This window comes from Salmo salar, chromosome ssa25 (assembly GCF_905237065.1).
Source record: "Salmo salar chromosome ssa25, Ssal_v3.1, whole genome shotgun sequence".
NCBI classification, from domain to species: Eukaryota; Metazoa; Chordata; class Actinopteri; order Salmoniformes; family Salmonidae; genus Salmo; species Salmo salar.
Genome location: NC_059466.1, coordinates 35979301 through 36001514, shown reverse-complemented (window position 1 = coordinate 36001514; position 22214 = coordinate 35979301). Strand labels below are relative to the sequence as shown.

The following is a 22214-nucleotide window of genomic DNA, read 5'->3' as shown; positions in this document are numbered from 1 at the left end:
ATGGGGAGAGAATGGGTGATAGAAGAGAGGAGATGAGGGAGAGAGAATGGGTGATAGAAGAGAGGAGATGAGGGAGAGAGAATGGGTGATAGAAGAGAGGAGATGAGGGAGAGAGAATGGGTGATAGAAGAGAGGAGATGGGGGAGAGAGAATGGGTGATAGAAGAGAGGAGATGGGGAGAGAGAATGGGTGATAGAAGAGAGGAGATGGGGGAGAGAGAATGGGTGATAGAAGAGAGGAGATGGGGGAGAGAGAATGGGTGATAGAAGAGTGGCATGAGGGAGAGAGAATGGGTGATAGAAGAGAGGAGATGGGGAGAGAATGGGTGATAGAAGAGAGGAGATGAGGGAGAGAGAATGGGTGATAGAAGAGAGGAGATGGGGAGAGAATGGGTGATAGAAGAGAGGAGATGGGGGAGAGAGAATGGGTGATAGAAGAGAGGCATGGGGAGAGAGAATGGGTGATAGAAGAGAGGAGATGGGGAGAGAATGGGTGATAGAAGAGAGGAGATGAGGGAGAGAGAATGGGTGATAGAAGAGAGGAGATGGGGAGAGAATGGGTGATAGAAGAGAGGAGATGGGGAGAGAGAATGGGTGATAGAAGAGAGGAGATGGGGGAGAGAGAATGGGTGATAGAAGAGAGGAGATGGGGGAGAGAGAATGGGTGATAGAAGAGAGGAGATGGGGAGAGAATGGGTGATAGAAGAGAGGAGATGGGGGAGAGAGAATGGGTGATAGAAGAGAGGAGATGGGGAGAGAGAATGAGTGATAGAAGAGAGGAGATGGGGAGAGAGAATGGGTGATAGAAGAGTGAGGAGATGGGGGAGAGAGAATGGGTGATAGAAGAGAGGAGATGGGGAGAGAATGGGTGATAGAAGCGAGGAGATGGGGGAGAGAGAATGGGTGATAGAAGAGAGGAGATGGGGGAGAGAGAATGGGTGATAGAAGAGAGGAGATGGGGGAGAGAGAATGGGTGATAGAAGAGAGGAGATGGGGGAGAGAATGGGTGATAGAAGAGAGGAGATGGGGAGAGAGAATGGGTGATAGAAGAGAGGAGATGGGGGAGAGAGAATGGGTGATAGAAGAGAGGAGATGGGGAGAGAGAATGGGTGATAGAAGAGAGGAGATGGGGGAGAGAGAATGGGTGATAGAAGCGAGGAGATGGGGGAGAGAGAATGGGTGATAGAAGAGAGGAGATGGGGGAGAGAGAATGGGTGATAGAAGAGAGGAGATGGGGGAGAGAATGGGTGATAGAAGAGTGAGGAGATGGGGGAGAGAGAATGGGTGATAGAAGAGAGCAGATGGAGGGAGAGAGAATGGGTGATAGAAGAGTGAGGAGATGGGGGGGAGAGAGAATGGGTGAGGGGAGTGACCAGCTGAGGACATCATGGACCCCAGCCCAGTATGAATCTGTCCCCTGTTCTGAATCCTTGAGGGACATAACAGACAGAGAAGAGTTTCACTCCTGCTACAAGTTCTCCGCCCTTTGGGTGTATACGTTAGCCACATGTCTATCAATGGCTGTCTGATATTCTAATTACATTCTGTCACTGAGACGTGAGTGTCGGACATTCCTCTCCTCAACGTGGCTTTTCTGTCAAACGAACACGACCTGTCTGGAACAAATCACAAGGGTTTGATGTTCCTCAAAGGGGAATTCTTTCACCGCTGCGGTCTGAGGAGAAGCTAGATGACTGCTGCAGTGCACCCTTCTTTACTTTGTGCCTCCAGCTCTGTCAACACACGCACACACACACACACACACACACTGCAGTTTTAGCAGTCAGATCACACTGCTATTGAGGACATCCTCACACAGACTTTGATCCGATTTAGCTGGCTGAGGGGAAATCTCAAGCTTGCAGACAATTCGCTGCCTACAGTGAGGTTGTATAATATGACCTTACATAGTACAAGCACCCCACAGCAGAGAGCACATGGAGCTGCACACGGAGCTACACACGGACATACACATCTCTACTGGGCTTGGTTATGGAGCCATAACAACAGATAGAGTCAAGCTAACACAAACATAGGCCTTCATTTCTGTCTATACCGAGACTGTTCTACAGATTGCTATCCTGCTTCAATAATGAATGTTCTGCTCGGAAAACCTAATTTCCTAGTTTTGTTTTTCCGTAATAAATAGACTCCTACATGGGCCCTACTGACATACACCATACCAGCAGAGAGCCAGCACAGAGCCTATGGCAGGTTGATATTTCCCCAGAGACAGAGCTCCACATGCACATCCTTAGAGACAGCCAGGTAGACTGTGTCAGGCGGTGGGTGTAGCTGGTGCATGAAGTCAGGCGCAGGAGAGCAGAGATGAGTGAACAACGCACTTTACTAGAGAAAATAGCACAAAGTAACAATACCAATGTGCGAACAATAACGGTTGCCACAAAGCACGGGTGAAAACAGCACCCGGGAAAAACCAGCCGGAAACGTACCGACCTGAACAATAAACAATCACACACAAAGACATGGGGGAAACAGAGGGTTAAATACATGACCTGTAATTGGGAAATGAAAACCAGGTGTGTGGGAAACAAAGACAAAACCAATGGAAAATGAAAAGTGGATCGGCGATGGCTAGAAGACCGGCGACGTCGACCGCCAAGCGCCGCCCGAACAAGGAGAGTCGTGACAGACTGACACTCACATCCCATCCAGGGAACTGCAGCAGAGGGCCTAACACATTATTATAGACTGTCAATCTCTCTCTCCCTCCCTAATATCTTACAATAAAGCTGACTCCAGAACAGCCAGGGGTAAAATAACACTTTGATTGACTTGAAACTATCTCATCCACATCATCAACACGAGCCAGCCTTGAATACAAGCTGATATGCTGAAAGGTTGACACTATAAAGGTTCCTTTTATTACTTATTTCCCATTTGGTTAACATCAGTGAGTGAATACAGGCTAGATCCTGATCATACAAGATCAAAGAAAGAGACAACTTACATCCACTCCAAATGGTATGTCTCTCAGATAGCATCCCGACCCTAGCTCTCTCTTTCTCTCTCTCTCCTCTCTTATTTTTTCTTCTTCTCTCACAGTGAAAACGGCTCCTCAGAGGGTGGAAAGACGTCAGAGAGGACAGTGTTTATATATATATATATATATATATATATATATATATATATAAGAGAGAGAGAGAGAGAGAGAGAGAGAGAGAGAGAGAGAACAACAGGACCATAGGGAACACAAACGGAGGTTCCAATCAGATCAATAATGTAGAAACATGCCAGGAGGGGAACTGAATAGATAAAACAACAGAGGCTGTCTGTACTATCTGGGAACAAGGCAACAGTAAACACGGGCCAATTAGTAACAATTATTCAAACGTATGTTGTGTGGATTAATGAGAGAGAAAAAACATATATACTGTATATGCTTGTTCAATGTTTGGTGGGAGACAAACAGTCCCTGACTTTAGCTCAAACGGGACAGGAGACACCAAAAGTATGTGGACACATGCTCGTTGAACATCTCATTGGGCATTAATATGGAGTTGGTCCCCCCTTTGCTGCTATAACAGCCTCCACTCTTCTGGGAAGGCTTTCCACTAGATGTTGGAACATTGCTGAGGGGACTTGCTTTCATTCAGCCACAAGAGCATTAGTGATGTCAGGCACTGATGTTGGGTGACTAGGCCTGGCTCGCAGTCAGCTTTCCAATTCATCCCAAAGGTGTTTTGATGGGGTTGAGGTCAGGGCTCTGTGCAGGCCACTCAAGTTCTTCCACACCGATCTCAAGAAACCATTTACGTACGGACCTCGCTTTGTGCACAGGGGCATTGTCATTCTGAAACAGGAAAGGGCCTTCCCCAAACTGTTGCCACAAAGTTGGAAGCACTGAATCAACTAGAAAGTAATTGTATGCTGTAGCGTTAAGATTTCCCCTCACTGAAACTAAAGAAAACATCCCCAGACCATTATACCGCCTCCACCAAACTTTACAGTTGGCACTATGCATTCGGGCAGGTAGCGTTCTCCTGGCATCCGCCAAACCCAGATTCTGGGACTGCCAGATGGTGAAGCGTGATTCATCACTACAGAGAGCGAGTTTCCACTGCTCCAGAGTCAAATGGTGGTGAGCTTTACACCACTCCAGCAGACGCTTGGCATTGCGCATGGTGATCTTAGGCTTGTGTGCGGCTGCTCGGCTATGGAAAACCATTTCATGAAGCTCCCAACGAACAGTTATTGTGCTGACGTTGCTTCCAGGGGCAGGTTGGAACTCGGTAGTGATGCAACCGAGGACAGATGATTTTTACGCGCTACGTGCTTCAGCACTCTGCGGTCCCGTTCTGTAAGCTTGTGTGGCCTACCACTTTGCAGCTGAGCCGTTGTTGCTCCTAGCTGTTTCCATTTCACAATAACAGCACTTACAGTTGATCAGGGCTGCTCTAGCAGGGCAGAAATTTGATGAACTGACTTGTTGGAAAGGTGCCATCCTATGACGGTGCCACATTGAAAGTCACTGAGCTCTTCAGTACAGGCCATTCCACTACCAATGTTTGTCTATAGAGAGTGCATGGCTGTGTGCTCGATATTATACACCTGTCAGCAACGGGTGTCCACTAATTTTAAGGGGTGGCCACATACTTAGAATTTCAGTTGATTACCATTGCAACCCCTTGGGCCAATCAGTGTAAATGTCATATTTCTATGGCAAGACGCATCATTCTGTCACGTCCTGTCCGGTATAGGGGTTATTTGTTATTGTAGTTTGGTCAGGACGTGGCAGGGGGTGTTTGTTTTATGTGGTTCAGGGTGTGTTTTGTGTATGTGTTTAGGTAGAGGGGTATTTGATTTATTAGTCCGGGGTTTGTTAGTCATTGTTCTATGTTAGTATATTTCCATGTTCTATCTAGTCTTTTGTATTTCTATGTTTAGTTAATTGGGGTTGGACCTTCAATTGGAGGCAGCTGGTTATTGTTGCCTCTGATTGAGGGTCCTATAATTAGGAGTTTGTTTTTCATAGGTTTTTGTGGGAGATTGTTCTTGTTTAGCTGTTTTGCCTGACAAGACTGTCAAGTTCGTTTTGTTTTGTATACGTTGTTTTTGGTTTCCTTCTTCACTATAATAAAAAGAAGATGAGTGTACATTTTCCCGCTGCGTCTTGGTCTCTACCCTACGACACCCGTGACACGTTCAATCAAGTTTTGTTAAAATCGGGCCAGTGGTGTCTGAGGTATCGCGTGTGATTAACGTACGTACTATCGTACATGCAAACGGACGGAAACAGATCCATAACCGCCGCCCCCAATCAGAAACACATAGACTGAAGACAGGGGAATGGTTCTACCATCTCTTTCTCTCTGCCTATGTGCACATCTTCCTCAACTAGTGGCGTGTATTCATGGATGCCAAGAGAAACCAGGCTTCCCCAGTAAAATGTACACACAAAAAACATACAAAATAGTGTTTCAGAAATATCTTTCAATTCGCAAGAGACTGAATGTATCTCAACGGAGAAAGCATCCAAGTGAACAAAATTGCGTCCCTCTGTCTCAGTATGTGTAGCCTATCTGATGCTGTCTGGTCAAAATGAGTATGACATTGTTGCCGCCTGTAGCATTGAATGCAAGGGAAGCCAGCAAGCATTTCGCCTCCCTTGATAAAAAGTAAAAAATAATAGTCAATCAATTTTGAGCTAAACTGAGTGAGCTCAGCTTTGAAAAAAGTGTAAAGGAAAGTGCTTCACACCAATCACATCATATCAAAAGCCAAACTTGGAATTGAAAAATGGAATTGTTGCATCATCTCGTTGTGTCATTGTCCTCGGGTGGCTAGCTAGTTAGCTAAAATTGTCCCTTTCCTAAATTAGTCCTGGATGGAGATAGGGATTTGGAGTGTGGTTTTACTTAATTCTCCATACTGGCCAATGATTATAACGGCGATTCTGATCCAACCATAAATTCATACATTGTGCCTCTGGCCTGACAGGAGGGAAGTTCAACATGTAGCTAGTAGGCTAATGTTAACTAGCTGGGTCATCGTTACCAATAAAAGAAAGTTAGGCTAGTGAGCAAGAACTTTAGCCAGGTAGCCTAGGACAACAAAAACTAAAAGCATGTACTGTATGACAGAGTCATAGACCGTTTAGGCAACATGAAAGAGAGGAGGATGGCATTTTTCAACAAGTAGGGTGTCAACATGTTTTTTTTTTCTACTTTCATGCACACACACACACACACACACACACACACACACACACACACACACACACACACACACACACACACACACACACACACACACACACACACACACACAGAAAATGGAAAGGCACATCATATTTAGCATATGTTGATTGGACTAAATCGTTTTTGGTATCTTTTAGATGTATATTTTAAAGGTGATTAGATGATGTTGAAATGTTGAAGTTGAAATGGTGCTGGAATAGTGGAGGCAGCTCCTGTTTACTTTGTGACTTGAGGTAACTCTCTGTGGTTCTAAATCAATAGTTGTTTAGTAGTCTGAAAATGTTGGAAACATGAACTTGTTTGATCTGCTGAAGGTCATGTAACTGTTTGTTCCATGCAATATGTTTTGTGGACTTCACCGGACTTCATGTTGCTCTGGTTTTGTTATGAAACAAATGTGTGGTTGAATTTATCATGCCACTGTGTCTTCTTATTGTCTCAGCGTTAGGCCTATAGAGTGCCTTCGGAAAGTATTCAGACCCCTTGACTTTTTACACATTTTGTTAGGTTACAGCCTTATTCTAAAATGTATTTTTTTTATTCCTCATCAATCTACACACAATACCCCATAATGAGAAAGCAAAAATGGGATTTTAGAAATGTTGACTAATTTATATATACTGCTAAAAAAAAATAAAGGGAACACTTAAACAACACATCCTAGATCTGAATGAAAGAAATAATCTTATTAAATACTTTTTTCTTTACATAGTTGAATGTGCTGACAACAAAATCACACAAAAATAATCAATGGAAATCCAATTTATCAACCCATGGAGGTCTGGATTTGGAGTCACACTCAAAATTAAAGTGTAAAACCACACTATAGGCTGATCCAACTTTGATGTAATGTCCTTAAAACAAGTCAAAATGAGGCTCAGTAGTGTGTGTGGCCTCCACGTGCCTGTATGACCTCCCTACAACGCCTGGGCATGCTCCTGATGAGGTGGCGGATGATCTCCTTAGGGATCTCCTCCCAGACCTGGACTAAAGCATCCGCCAACTCCTGGACAGTCTGTGGTGCAACGTGGCGTTGGTGGATGGAGCGAGACATGTTGTCCCAGATGTGCTCAATTGGATTCAGGTCTGGGGAACGGGCGGGCCAGTCCATAGCATCAATGCCTTCCTCTTGCAGGAACTGCTGACAAACTCCAGCCACATGAGGTCTAGTATTGTCTTGCATTAGGAGGAACCCAGGGCCAACTGCACCAGCATATGGTCTCACAAGGGGTCTGAGGATCTCATTTCGGTACCTAATGGCAGTCAGGCTACCTCTGCCAGCACATGGAGGGCTTTGCGGCCCCCCAAAGAAATGCCACCTCACACCATGACTGACCCACCGCCAAACTGGTCATGCTGGAGGATGTTGCAGGCAGCAGAACGTTCTCCACGGCGTCTCCAGACTCTGTCACGTCTGTCACATGTGCTCAGTGTGAACCTGCTTTCATCTGTGAAGAGCACAGGGCGCCAGTGGCGAATTTGCCAATCTTGGTGTTCTCTGGCAAATGCCAAACGTCCTGCACGGTGTTGGGCTGTAAGCACAACCCCCACCTGTGGACGTCGGGCCCTCATACCACCCTCATGGAGTCTGTTTCTGACCGTTTGAGCAGACACATGCACATTTGTGGCCTGCTGGAGGTCATTTTGCAGGGCTCTGGCAGTGCTTCTCCTGCTCCTCCTTGCACAAAGGCGGAGGTAGCGGTCCTGCTGCTGGGTTGTTGCCCTCCTACGGCCTCCTCCACGTCTCCTGATGTACTGGCCTGTCTCCTGGTAGCGCCTCCATGCTCTGGACACTACGCTGACAGACACAGCAAACCTTCTTGCCACAGCTCGCATTGATGTGCCATCCTGGACGAGCTGCACTACCTGAGCCACTTGTGTGGGTTGTAGACTCCGTCTCATGCTACCACTAGTGTGAAAGCACCGCCAGCATTCAAAAGTGACCAAAACATCAGCCAGGAAGCATAGGAACTGAGAAGTGGTCTGTGGTCCCCACCTGCAGAACCACTCCTTTATTAGGGGTGTCTTGCTAATTGCCTATAATTTCCACCTGTTGTCTATTCCATTTGCACAACAGCATGTGAAATTTATTGTCAATCAGTGTTGCTTCCTAAGTGGACAGATTGATTTCACAGAAGTGTGATTGACTTGGAGTTACATTGTGTTGTTTAAGTGTTCCCTTTATTTTTTTGAGCAGTGTATATTAAAAAAACATGGATATGACTCTACAAGCTTGGCACCCGTGTATTTGGGGAGTTTCTCCCATTCTTCTCTGCAGATTCTCTCAAGCTCGGTCAGGTTGGATGCGGAGCGTTGCGCACAGCTATATAATAAGGTAATAAGGTATTTCTGTTTTTATTTTTAATACATTTGCAAAAATGTCTAAAACCTGTTTTTGCTTAGTCATTATGCGGTATTGTGTGTAGATATCTGAGTATTTTTATTAATTTAATCCATTTTAGAATAAGGCTGTAACGTAACAAAATGTGGAAAAAGTCAAGGGGTCTGAATACTTTCTCGAAGGCACTGTATATCATGGTCACAAGGCATATGAACTAACAGGTTAAAGAGCAAACAATGCAATTATCACAACACAAAATCGAGGTTGTAATATGGATTTTCCCCCCTGGCTTGACTTCCCTGGTGATTTTACAAACACCGCTACTGTCCTCAATCAACCCCTCTCTCTATCTCCTCTTTCTCTCTCTAACATCACATGCTCACCGACACCTTTCTTATTGCATCAATCACTCACTCTCTCACTGTCCTTCACTCTCTTTCTCTCTCTCTTTCATCATGCACAATGTGAAGAACCAATACTTCTGCTATTTCAGTAGTATTAAAGGCGTTGCATAGTCAATCTCAATTGGCTGTACAGCATTTACAGTGATACGGCCTCTGCAGGGCATTCACACTTCTTGCGCTTCACAGAGCTGTTGTGAAGGATGTTGTCGAGGAAGTGAGTTTGTGTTTATATAGGACCTCCCGCCCCCACCTACCGTCAACCATGTCAATGCTGAGCTATATGGAGCCCTCCACATCGTTACAACATTTGGGAGACACACGGTGATGCGATACAGATATGTATTTGGCCTCTGAATGCCCCCAGAGGCAACACAATTGCGTTACACCCTCCATATGGATCAAGCATCAAGCATAAATTGGCTTTCAGTAAATTGTCCGGCTTAGAGATTTCCCTGGGTTACATCACACTGTGTTATAACTAGTTATTGGGGGAAAATCGATACAGTTACATATCGCAATATTATTCTGTATAATATTATTTGATACTTTGACTCCAAGTATCGATTAGTATATATTTATATTTTGCTAGTTAGTGTTAGGTAGTGCTATTTGTCTCTCTTTATATAATGTTTTCATAACCTACATTACTCATCTCATATGTATATACTGTACTCTATACCATCTACTGCATCTTGCCATCCTGATGTAATGTATCACTAGCCACCTTAAACAATGCCGCTTTATATGTTTTCATACCCTACAATACTCATCTCATATGTATATACTGTACTCCATACCATCTACTGCATCTTGCCTATGCCGTTCGGCCATCACTCATTTATATATTTTTATGTACATGTTCGTATTCATTCCTTTTACACTTGTGTGTGTATAAGGTAGTTGTTGTGAAATTGTTAGGTTAGATTACTTGTTAGATATTACTGCATGGTCGGAACTAGCATTTCGCTACACTTGCATTAACACCTGCTAACCATGTGTATGTGACAAATAAATTTGATTTGATTTGTCGTGGTGTGTGTTTTGTCCTATATATATATATATATATATATATATATTTTTTAAGCCCCCGTCCCGCAGGAGGCCTTTTGCCTTTTGCTAGGCCATCAATGTAAATAATAATTTGTTCTTAACTGACTTGCCTAGTTAAATAAAGGTTAAATAAAAATAAAATAAATGTTTGGAACATCAAATCGCAATAAATCACAGTATTGAATCGCAATACATCTAGAATCTTAAGAATCGCGATACATATTGTATCGGCACCTAAGAGAACCAACCATCAAACACTTCCCTTGCCAGTTGCCACCCACCTTCATATAATGCCCAGGAAGTAACATCAACACTCAGCCTGTCTGTCAGTATAGACACCTCAATGTACTTACTGTACACTACCATAGGAAAGAGAGGCTGCCAAATAAAGACTAGAAAACCCCAAACCATCCCTCCTCCCCTTCTCAACCCCCTTTAACACACACATACACACACAAACAAACACACACAGATGCTGCCACATAAACAAAGAGTCTAACTAACAACCCCTAAACCAACACCCTTGTTAAATCAACGCCCCATTAACACCACACACACACACACACACACACACACACACACACACACACACACACACACACACACACACACACACACACACACACACACACACACACACACACACACACACACACCAGTGACATCAGTTTCAGCTATCTGAGTCAGTTTGACAAGCTGTGTTTACCCTGTCAGTGTAAATCTACAGTAATTCCAGTGGCGCGTGTATGTACTTGTTCCAGCCTGTGGCTCAGACAGAAGTGGTGAGCTGTGCCACCACTGAACAAGACATTTTAATCTTCAACACAACACCCTCACCCACTCTCAAGAACACACACACAATCTCTCTCTCTATTTGACAAACCGCTATCTTTGGTATGGGCATCCATTGCATATATACACCGTGACACACATAAACATATACACTAGAGATGGGGGCAGAAATAGATATAGTTACATGTTGGGATGTTATTTTTGACCATATATCGTATCGTTTTGACAATATCACAATACTATTGTTGCGGTCATTTGCTGTACCTGCTCGAAGAGATCAAAACGTCATTATAAACTGGGTGGTTCGAGCACTGAATGCTGATTGGCTGACAGCCGTGGTATATCAGACCGTATACCATGGGTATGACAGAACACTTATTTTTACTGCTCTAATTACGTTGATAACCAGTTAATAATAGCAATAAGGCACAGGGGTGTGTGATATATGCCAATATAACACAGCTAAGGGCTGTATCCAGGCACTCCGTGTTGCGTCGTGCTTAAGAACAGCCCTTAGCCGTGATATATTGGCCAAATACTGTACCATACCTCCTCGGGTCTTATTGCTTAAATGTATCATGGCTTAATTGTGACTGACTGACTGATCTACAAATAATAATTGTTATTTATGATGCAAGGTTATTTGTATTTCAGTCAGTCCGCAGTTGGCTGCAGTCGTTTTTATGCGCTCGAACACCGCCAATGATATGCTATGATTTCTCTCTAGAGAAACGGTGTGTTGGGCACCAGAAAAAACAAAAAACTAAATGGAATTCAAGTAGAGGAGGCTCATCAGATGAGGAAGGGGAGGACCAATCTCCTCAGGGAATTTAATAAAAATAAAAATTGTAAAACATTAAAAAAGTTATCCCTTTCACATAAAACTACACTAAATATATTGACTAAATAATTGACTAAAACACACTGTTTTGCAATGGTCTATAGTATCCTCAACAGTACTCTGTGGGGTTGCACCAAGGTGTAGCCGGAGGACAGCTAGCTTCTGTCCTCCTCTGGGTACATTGACTTCAATACAAAACCTAAGAGGCTAATGGTTCTCACCCCCTTCCATAGACTTACAAAGTAATTATGACAACTTCCGGAGGACATCCTCCAACCTATCAGAGCTCTTGCAGCATGAACTGACATGTTGTCCATTCAATCAAAGGGTCACATAATTAATCTAGTACTGAAAGCATAAGCTATAGCTAGCACTGCACTGCAGAAAATGTGGTGAACAGCTGTTTCAAAGAGAGAGAAAGACAATAGTTGAACTATTCTAAACAAATTAATGTATTCCTAAATAAAAAAGAGATGAAGAGAGAGATAGAGATTTTGTATTTTTTTCACTTCAGTTTCAAATGCAGATAACTAGTTTAGCCTACTCAAAAACCCTGCTCAAACTGAGGAATGCTATGTTAGCTAGCTGGCTATGACTATCCAACACAACACTATAGCTTTTCCAAGTCAAGGTAAGCTTTTGGTTTTAGAAATATATTGCCACCGGGGCCCGCTTACTGACTGTACACTGTAAAGTTACTGCATGATCGTAGCGGGTTTACTAATGTCATAGTTCTATTAGCTATGTTGAATATGATGTCACTTTAGTTAATATGGTGACAACGATGTAGGCTGTGTGTAGCGGTTATGATATGGTTTGGCTTGGAATTTTTTTTTGCCTGGTCACATACAGCTGATGTGTTGTGCATTGAAGTCCACAAGCGAAGGGAAAAGATGAGAGGAGGAGAGCGCATAACTGCGAGACGGAATACAACATGGCTGCTATGAATGCGAATTGTGTTTATGCGTGATCAGGGGTGTATTCATTCCGCCAATTCTGTTGAAAAACTTTTCTTAAAAGGGAACAAACGGAACAAAACGGGGATAAACATACCTGAATTTGTCCAATAGAAACTCTCATTTGCAACTGTTGGACTAATGATTACACCCTAGATCAGCTAGATACAGGCAAAAGTGTGCAGTTTACTCCAATTAGGGGAGGGGTGGTAGGGTAAGAAAGTAATAAAATGAAATATACTTTAAAAAATGTTTGCATATATGTATTTATATGTATGTATCTACAGTACCAGTCAAAAGTTTGCGACACACCTACTCATTCAGGGTTTTTCTTTATTTGTACTATTGTCTACATTGTAGAATAATAGTGAAGACATCAAACCTATGAAATAACATGGAATCATGTAGTAACCAAAAAAGTGTTAAACAAATCAAAATATATTTTATATTTGAGATACTTCAAAGTAGCCACCCTTTGCCTTGATGACAGCTTTGCACCCTCTTGGCATTCTCTCAACCAGCTTTATGAGGTAGTCACCTGGAATGCATTTCAATTAACAGGTGTGCCTTCTTAACCTCTCTGGGCTAGGAGGGACGAATTCGTCCCACCTACTCAACAGCCAGTTGAATCCTGTGGCGCGTTATTCAAATACCTTAGAAATGCTATTACTTCAATTTCTCAAACATATGACTATTTTACAGCATTTTATAGACAAGACTCTCGTTAATCTAACCACACTGTCCGATTTCAAAAAGGCTTTACAATGAAAGCAAAACATTAGATTATGTCAGCAGAGTACCCAGCCAGAAATAATCAGACACCCATTTTTCAAGCTAGCATATAATGTCACATAAACCCAGAAGACAGCTAAATGCAGCACTAACCTTTGATGATCTTCATCAGATGACAACCCTAGGACATTATGTTATACAATACATGCATGTTTTGTTCAATCAAGTTCATATTTATATCAAAAACCAGCTTTTTACATTAGCATGTGACGTTCAGAACTAGCATACTCCGGTGAATTTACTAAATGACTCACGATAAACGTTCACAAAAAACATAACAATTATTTTAAGAATTATAGATACAGAACTCCTTTGTGCAATCGAGGTGTCTGATTTTAAAATAGCTTTTCGGTGAAAGCACATTTTGCAATATTCTCAGTAGATAGCCCAGCCATCACGGCTAGCTATTTAGACACCCACCAAGTTTAGCCCTGACCAAAGTCAGATTTACTATTACAAAAGTTTGATTACCTTTGATGTTCTTCGTCAGAATGCACTCCCAGGACTGCTACTTCAATAACAAATGTTGGTTTGGTCAAAAATAATCCATCGTTATATCCAAATAGCGGCGTTTTGTTCGTGCGTTCAAGACACTATCCGAAGTGTAAATAAGGGTCACGAGCATGGCGCAATTCGTGTCAAAAAATTTCTAAATATTCCATTACCGTACTTCGAAGCATGTCAACCGCTGTTTAAAACCCATTTTTATGGCATTTTTCTCGTAAAAAAGCGATAATATCTGCGTTTAGGTAAACAGAGGAAAGAAAACAAAGCATTCGGTCGACGCGGGCACGCGCCTGAGTCTCACAGTACTGTAACCAGCCACTACCCAAACGCGCTACTTTTTTTCAGCCAGAGCCTGCAAAGCCACGATTCAGCTTTTTGCCGCCTTCTGAGAGCCTATGGGAGCCGTAAGAAGTGTCACGTTATAGCAGAGATCCTCAGTCTTCAATAAACAGAGGCAAGAAGAACGACACCTTGTCAGACAGGCCACTTCTTGCATGAAATCTTCTCAGGTTTTTGCCTGCCATATGAGTTCTGTTATACTCACAGACACCATTCAAACAGTTTTAGAAACTTTAGGGTGTTTTCTATCCAAAGCCAATAATTATATGCATATTCTAGTTACTGGGCAGGAGTAGTAACCAGATTACATCGGGTACGTTTTTTATCCAGCCGTGTCAATACTGCCCCCTAGCCCTAACAGGTTAAAAGTAAATTTGTGGAATCTCTTTCCTTCTTAACGCGTTTGAACCAATCAGTTGTGTTGTGATGTGACAAGGTAGGGGTGGTATACAGAAGATAGCCCTATTTGGTAAAAGACCAAATCCATATTACGGCAATTACGGCAAGAACAGCTCAAATAAGCAATGAGAAATGACAGTCCATCATTTTAAGAAATTGAGTTCAGTCAATACGGAAAATGTCAAGAACTTTTAAAGTTTCTGTTCAGAGGAGACTGCGTGAATCAGGCCTTCATGGTCGAATTGCTGCAAAGAAACCACTACTAAAGGACACCAATAATAAGAAGAGACTTGCTTGGGTCAAGAAATACGGGCACTAACCATTAGACCGGTGGACATTTGTCCTTTGGTCTGGAGTCCAAATTGGAGATTTTTGGTTCCAACCGTCATGTCTTTATGAGACGCGGTGTGGGTGAATGGATGATCTCTGCATGTGTATTTCCCACGGTAAAGCATGGAGGAGGAGGTGTTATGGTGTGGGGGTGCTTTGCTGGTGACACTGTCTGTGATTTATTTAGAATTCAAGGCACACTGAAACCAGCATGGCTACCACAGCATTCTGCAGCGATACGCCATCCCATCTGGTTTGGGCTTAGTGGGACTATCATTTGTTTTTCAACAGGACAATGACCCAACACACCTCCAGGCTATGTAAGGGCTATTTTACCAAGAAGGAGAGTGATTGAGTGCTGCCTCACATGACCTGGCCTCCACAACCCCCCGACCTCAACCAAATTGAGATGGTTTGGGATGAGTCGGACTGCAGAGCGAAGGAAAATCAGCAAACAAGTGCTCAGTATATGTGGGAACTGCTTCAAGACTGTTGGAAAAGCTTTACAAGTGAAGCTGGTTGAGAGAATGCCAAGAGTGTGCAAAGCTGTCATCAAGACAAAGGGTGGCTATTTTAAGAATCTCAAATATAAAATATATTTTGATTTGTTTAACACTTTTTTGGTTACTACATGATTCCATATGTGTTATTTCATAGTTTGGATGTCTTCACTATTATTTTCCAAAGTAGAAAATAGTAAAAATAAAGAAAAACCCTTGAATGAGTAGGTGTTCTAGAACTTTTGACTGGTAGTGTATATGTATTTCCCCAAAAATATATGGGGGATTGGAAGTGATACAGACAATTACATTGATGGGAGCTACAATCTATGTGCAATATTAAAGCTGATCTACCCCCTAAAAAAAACTGTGCAAGGCAGTATTACATTTGTCACTGTCTGTCCATGTGTCACTGTCTCTCACCTACATTTTTTATCTCACCTGTGTGCACCTACATTGTAATCTTTCATTCATACGCTAGGTTGTACCAACCTCATGATGGGTATAGGGCAAATGTGACTATCATGTAGTAGCCTAAACCTATCGCTGTTACATTGAACTGGGTGAATGGAATATGAATGACAGTAATCCAACAGGCTGTAATAGAAATAAGGCCATGCTCTTGGGAAAAACAATCGTCCTCAATCATCTTAAACAGCACCGACCACCACGGAATTCAAGTAATTGAACTGACGTTGGTAATTAGTTGTTTAATAACACAAAAAAATAAAAATAAGTTGGTTAATCGCTCAGCACTAACAATATGTTTGGAACATCTAATTGCAATACAATCCCAGTATCGAATCGCAATACATATAGAATTGTGAGAATAGCAATGCATATGGTATTGGCATATGTATCGTGATAATATCGTATGGCGAGGTCCCTGGCAATTCCCAGCCATAGTATACACCCATGCACACAAACTCTTATCTGGTCCCATCCTGTCTTTGAACTTATCTCAGCTTCTCATTACTCCCCAGTAAATGTTTCACCGCAGGCTACTGTCCCTGCCCTGTTTGCACTTGTCTATCTGAAAGATGTGTGTGTGTGTGTGTCTGTGCGCCCTGCACGCATGGTGTAACCTTCCTAAGATGAAAGAACACTACATGGCATCACATCCATCAATCAGCATATAACAACAATAATGGGCTCCATCCCATCATGGCGTAGGGTCAGTATTTAATCAGTGGTATGCTATGGACTGTTGACGGTTTGATTCCATCTGATACATGGTCCTCCTGTCACCCTCGTCTAGATGGCAGCCCCCCATACCTCTCTGATTCAGAGGGGATGGGTTAAATGCGGAAGACAGTTCATTTGAATGCATTCAGTTGTACAACTGACTAGGTATCCCCCTTTCCTTTCCTTTACCCTCCGGAGACCCTGCAGTCGTACTCTTATCAAACAAAAACACCTAGCACGTTTCAGAGACTGACTGCACATACCTGAAGGGTTCTGTGTGCAGCGAGCTATGAAACCTGAGGAGGGAGTCCGAGCAAATGTGCGGTTAGTCCGAACACAGGAGCCCTTGTGTGGCTTGTGACTGCCCCAACGTCCAGGAGCTATGGGCTCTGATTGTAGGGCACTGAAGCTCCAAAGATTGTCACACTGGCCTGGAATGTATTTGGGAAATGTTGACTGGAGAGGTGGAATTATCTAGGCTACTGGATCTAGGAACTTCAACGTGATTCGCTTCTGTAGGGTGACAGAAATCACAGACCGTTATAGACTGACCACACCACATTGCAAAATAAATTTAGAAATCTATGTTATTCAATTATTGCACCCACACTGCTCGCGAGCGTCAACAAGCGTATGCGTTGCCAAGGGCTAAAACAGAAGTCCCTTCTATTTCTGACACAGATCGCGCTGCAAGTCCTGCCTCTCCCATCTCCTCATTGGTTTATAGAAGCAGGTACCCACATGCCATCTCCTCATTGGTTATACCCACGTGTGTGTGATTGAAAGATGAACTGTGTTGCCAGTCAGTGTAGTAATACTATGAAAGTTTTGATGCCAAGCACCATATAAGTTCAAATATGAAAAAGCCTGGAAGGAGGAGAGATGACTAGAAACGATTCGGTTGACCGTTTTATGTGTGGATTAATTGTCGGAGTAGAGGACCTTGTGCATTTCAGGCAAAATCACAACTCAATGTTTATATCTGTCACGTCCTGACCAGTAAAGGGGTTATTTGTTATTATAGTTTGGTCAGGACGTGGCAGGGGGCATTTGTTTTATATGGTTTTGAGTGTGTGTTTATGTAGAGGGGCGTTTGATTTATGTATTCCGGGGTTTTTGGTTTAGTTCTATGTTGTATAGTTCTATGACTGTTCTAGGGTATTTAGATCTATGTTTAGGTAATTGGGATTGGGGCCTTCAATTGGAGGCAGCTGGTTATCGTTGCCGCTGATTGAAGGTCCTATATTTAGGAGTATGTTTGTTATGGGTATTGTGGGAGGTTGTTATTAGCACTGCTGTATTTAGCCTGCAAGACTGTTAGTTAGTTTCTTGTTTTGTTTATTTAAGTGTTCACTAATAAAGTTAAGATGAGCACTCGACCCGCTGCGCCTTGGTCCATTCACTACGACGATCGTGACAACATCCCAGGACAAATTTCCTAGCAACAGCAAGCTAGCTAAATAGGACAAATTAGCTAGCAAGTGCAAGCTAACTAGCTAAATTGCCATAAATGTTTAATGCTTTTCGACCTGTTCCCAAATTAATGTAATTGGTTCAGAGTTTGTTTTGATATTTTAACCTGCGTGTTGTTTGGTGTAACCTGCATCGCGTTTGGTGTAAGGGGACAAAATAAATGTATGCATGATGGTGCGCGCGCACAGCCGGTTTGGGTTCCGTGTTACGCCTCGATCATACCGATAGTGACACACAAAATGTGACACACAAAATATGACGCATCATCTGGATATGTATGCAACAAAAGTTCAACATTCAACTTCTGCTAACATTTCTGCCAAGCCATCTACGCATACAATTTGAGCAAACGTTTGATAAATCGAACATAATCACCACACAGAGCGCAATGCAACTGCCATTGCAAAGCAATGCTGCAAGGCAAACAGCGTTCCATTGAAAATGAATGTACTTCTGGTGTACCCAAATGCAGCTGTCTTCATTAGGGTACCAACATACAACCACACTGTCGGTGTGGTCGAGGCGTTAGGTCAACACTCCTAGGCACGTTTTATTCACAGATCTCCTCGGTAAAATAATGGACATCAACTGTTCAACTCATTATGGATATTGTAAAATGGTTACTTTGCATGGCAAAAAGACTTGAAGGATTTCGAATAATAAATGTTTATCTAACCTGAGGCACGAAGGTAAACTAAGTCACCGAGTAGAATGCTGCTTTTAGTGTAAATCTTAACCCCTCGCTTTCACCCCAGCCTCAGCTCCCTCCACGTAAACTGAAATGTGGCTCACCAAACAATAGCATTTGGATATAGCAGATAATTAATGCGCAATAAACTAACCAATTGCAACAACTGCTACCCAAATCATTCAAATTCCAACGCATTCATGTATGTCTAAAAACGTTTAGTTTGTTTGAGAAATTATCGGACCTTGTCCGTTTGGACACTCGTGGGTTAACTAAATCCCTCTGGTCCGCAGGATTGAACATATATGCCATTCCTTACCTTCATAGTCTAAACTGAAGCAGAACTGGACATACACGAACAGAGACACTACCAGCCAGGTGTCCATATTCACGCACGGGACACCCTTCAACATCTTTGGAAAGTATAAGAACACTTCCAACGCATTCAAACTTTCCAAAGACCCGCCTACTGCTCCAGAAACGAGAGGATTTTCCTCCGTCCGAATGGATCCTAAACGAATCTGGCCTGTGAAGCAACACTGAACAATAGCCCCTGCAACCCATTCAAACAAATAATTAGAAAATAAAACAAAGTGACTCAGTTGCCAGTGCTGCTGGGGCAGTAGCCTACATTCCCCAAGTTGAAAGAAAACTAAAAGCCCAACCAAATAAAAGCATCTCAAACACCTAAGTGATACATCAATGCTGGACATACAGTACACACAAACACCCCACTACTGGGCACAGACATAATTTCAACACCCATTTGGTTAAGTTGTCAACTAACATGAATTCAACGTGAAATCAACATAAAACATTGTGCCAGGTCATTGTATTTAGGTGAAAATTTGGGTGAAAAAAATAGAAAATTCCCTTAAGCTGATTACATTTTGCAAATCCAATCAGTTTCCCACGTTGATTCAACATCACATTGAATTGTTCTGTTGACATGACGTGGAAACAATGTTGATTCAGACTTTTTGCCCAGTGGGGTACGGCCTTGGCCTCCTGCCAGTTCTCTCTAGTGTTGGTAGGGGTCTCCACATAAAGGTGTTAAAGTGCTCCTTGTCTTCACAGGAAACAGAAGAGCGGAGTGTGAGCCAAATAGAGCTTCTGTGCAGCCGCCTCTATAATAACATTAACACCCAACCAGGCTGAACTAGGCTATGAAGCGCCCAATCAGCTCACAGAAGGCCACACCAGGCCAAAGCACCCATGTTACTCATGAGTGTGTGTTTGTGTGTGTGTGTGTGTGTGTGTGTAAGCACGTGTTTGTTTCTTCTACATGTACTGCAGAAATTGATGTTTTAGATTCCAGCAGTGGATCACGTCTTCTGCTGGCTCCAAGTGTCTTTCCAGACAATCATAGTACATTCATCCATAATTAGGGTATAATGACAGTATACTAACTCTACAGGTTACTCATACCCTATCACCCAGGAATAGAGACAGAACAATCCAATTTTACTGTCTATATACAGTGCCTTCGGAAAGTATTCAGATCCTTTGACTTTTTCCACATTTTGTTACATTACAGCCTTATTCTAAAATGGATTAAATAAAAAAAAATCCTCAGCAATCTACACACAACACCCCATAACGACAAAGTGAAAATAGATTTTTAGACATTTTTACAAATGTATTCAAAATAAAAAACAGATACCTTATTTACATAAGTATTCAGACCCTTTGCTATGAGACTCGAAATTGAGCTCAGGTGCATCCTGTTTCCATTGATCATCCTTGAGATGTTTCTACAATTGATTGGAGACTACCTGTGGTAAATTAAATTGATTGGACATGATTTGGAAAGGCACACACCTGTCTATATAAGTTCCCACAGTTGACAGTGCATGTCAGAGCAAAAACCAAGCCATGAGGTCGAAGAAATTGTCCGTAGAGCTCCGAGACAGGATTGTGTTGAGGCACAGATCTGGGGAAGGGTACTAAAACATTTCTGCAGCATTGAAGGTCATCAAGAACACAGTGGCCTCCATCATTATAAAATGGTAGAAGTTTTTCCAGAAGGACAACCATCTCTGCAGCACTCCACCAATCAGGCCTTTACGGAAGAGTGGCCAGACAGAAGCCACTCCTCAGTAAAATGCACATGACAGCCCGCTTGGAGATTGCCAAAAGGCACCTAAATACTCTCAGGCCATGAGAAACGAAATTCTCTGTTCTGATGAAACCAAGATTGAACTCTTTGGCCTGAATGCCAAGCATCACATCTGGAGGAAACCTGGCACCATCCCTACGGTGAAGCATATTGGTGGCAGAATCATGCAGTGAGGATGTTTTTCAGTGGCAGAGACTGGGAGACTAGTCAGGATTGAGGCAAAGATGAACGGAGCAAAGTACACAGAGATCCTTGATGAAAACCTGCTCCAGAGAGCTCAGGACCTCAGACTGGGGCAAAGGGTCACCTTCCAACAGGACAATGACCCTAAGCACACAGCCAAGACAACGCAAGAGGTGCTTCAACAAAGTACTGAGTAAAGGGTCTGAATACTTATGTAAATGTGATATTTACATTTATTGATTTTTAATAAATTAGCAAACATTTCTAAAAACCTGTTATTGCTTTGTCATTATGGGGTATTGTGTGCAGATTGATGAGGAAAAAAACTATTTCAGCAATTTTAGAATAAGGCTGTAACCTAACAAAATAGGGAAAAGATCAAGGGGTCTGAATACCTTCCGAAATCACTGTATATTTATAAACTAGGTTTGAGCCCTGAATACTGATTGGCTGACAGCTGCGTTACAACAGACTGTATAGCACGGGTATGACAAAACATAACTTTTTACTGCTCTAATTACATTGATAACCAGTTTATAATAGCAATAAGGCACCTCTGGGGTTTGTGATATATGGCCAATATACCATGGCTAAAGGTTGTATCCAGGCATTCCGCGTTGCGTCGTCCCTAAGAACACCCCTTAGCCGTGATATATTGGCCATATATTTAAATATCTTAGTATATATATTTTACTGTATTTTATTTATTTTACTACAGTATATATTTTCCTAGAATACATCACACAGTGGATTCTTTAAAGAATACATTTTTAATCCTAACTCATGAGTCCTGTGAAGTTATCTCAATTGCTCTTTATTTTATAAAAATATTTACATATTACAATTCAGTTCAGTATAGTGTATGAGTACACTCAGTGAATTACCTTACAGCACACATACTGTGTAAATGATATGCATAGGTATTGATGAAATAAAAATAATTTTTCACAGGGACATGCCGTATGAGTGCCTGTATTTAAAATATGGAGGAATGTTGTGTGTAAGAGGTGTTTTGGCAATGGACTACACATGAGATGATATTTATTTAAGAAATAAATATATCTAAGAAATACTATTGACATCTGCTCAGCCCTG

The 22214-nt window shown here is 42.4% G+C and overlaps 1 protein-coding gene across 1 annotated transcript in view; it reads right to left on the bottom strand.

Moving 5' to 3' along the window:
- The window catches only part of LOC106586669 (sushi repeat containing protein X-linked), a 36112-nt gene extending 16882 nt beyond the window's left edge, over positions 1-19230 (bottom strand). Inside the window, 1 exon segment of the mRNA XM_045707436.1 lies at positions 19137-19230. Coding sequence (XP_045563392.1) covers positions 19137-19230 — 94 coding nt within the window.
- Between the last annotated feature and the right edge of the window lie 2984 nt (positions 19231-22214).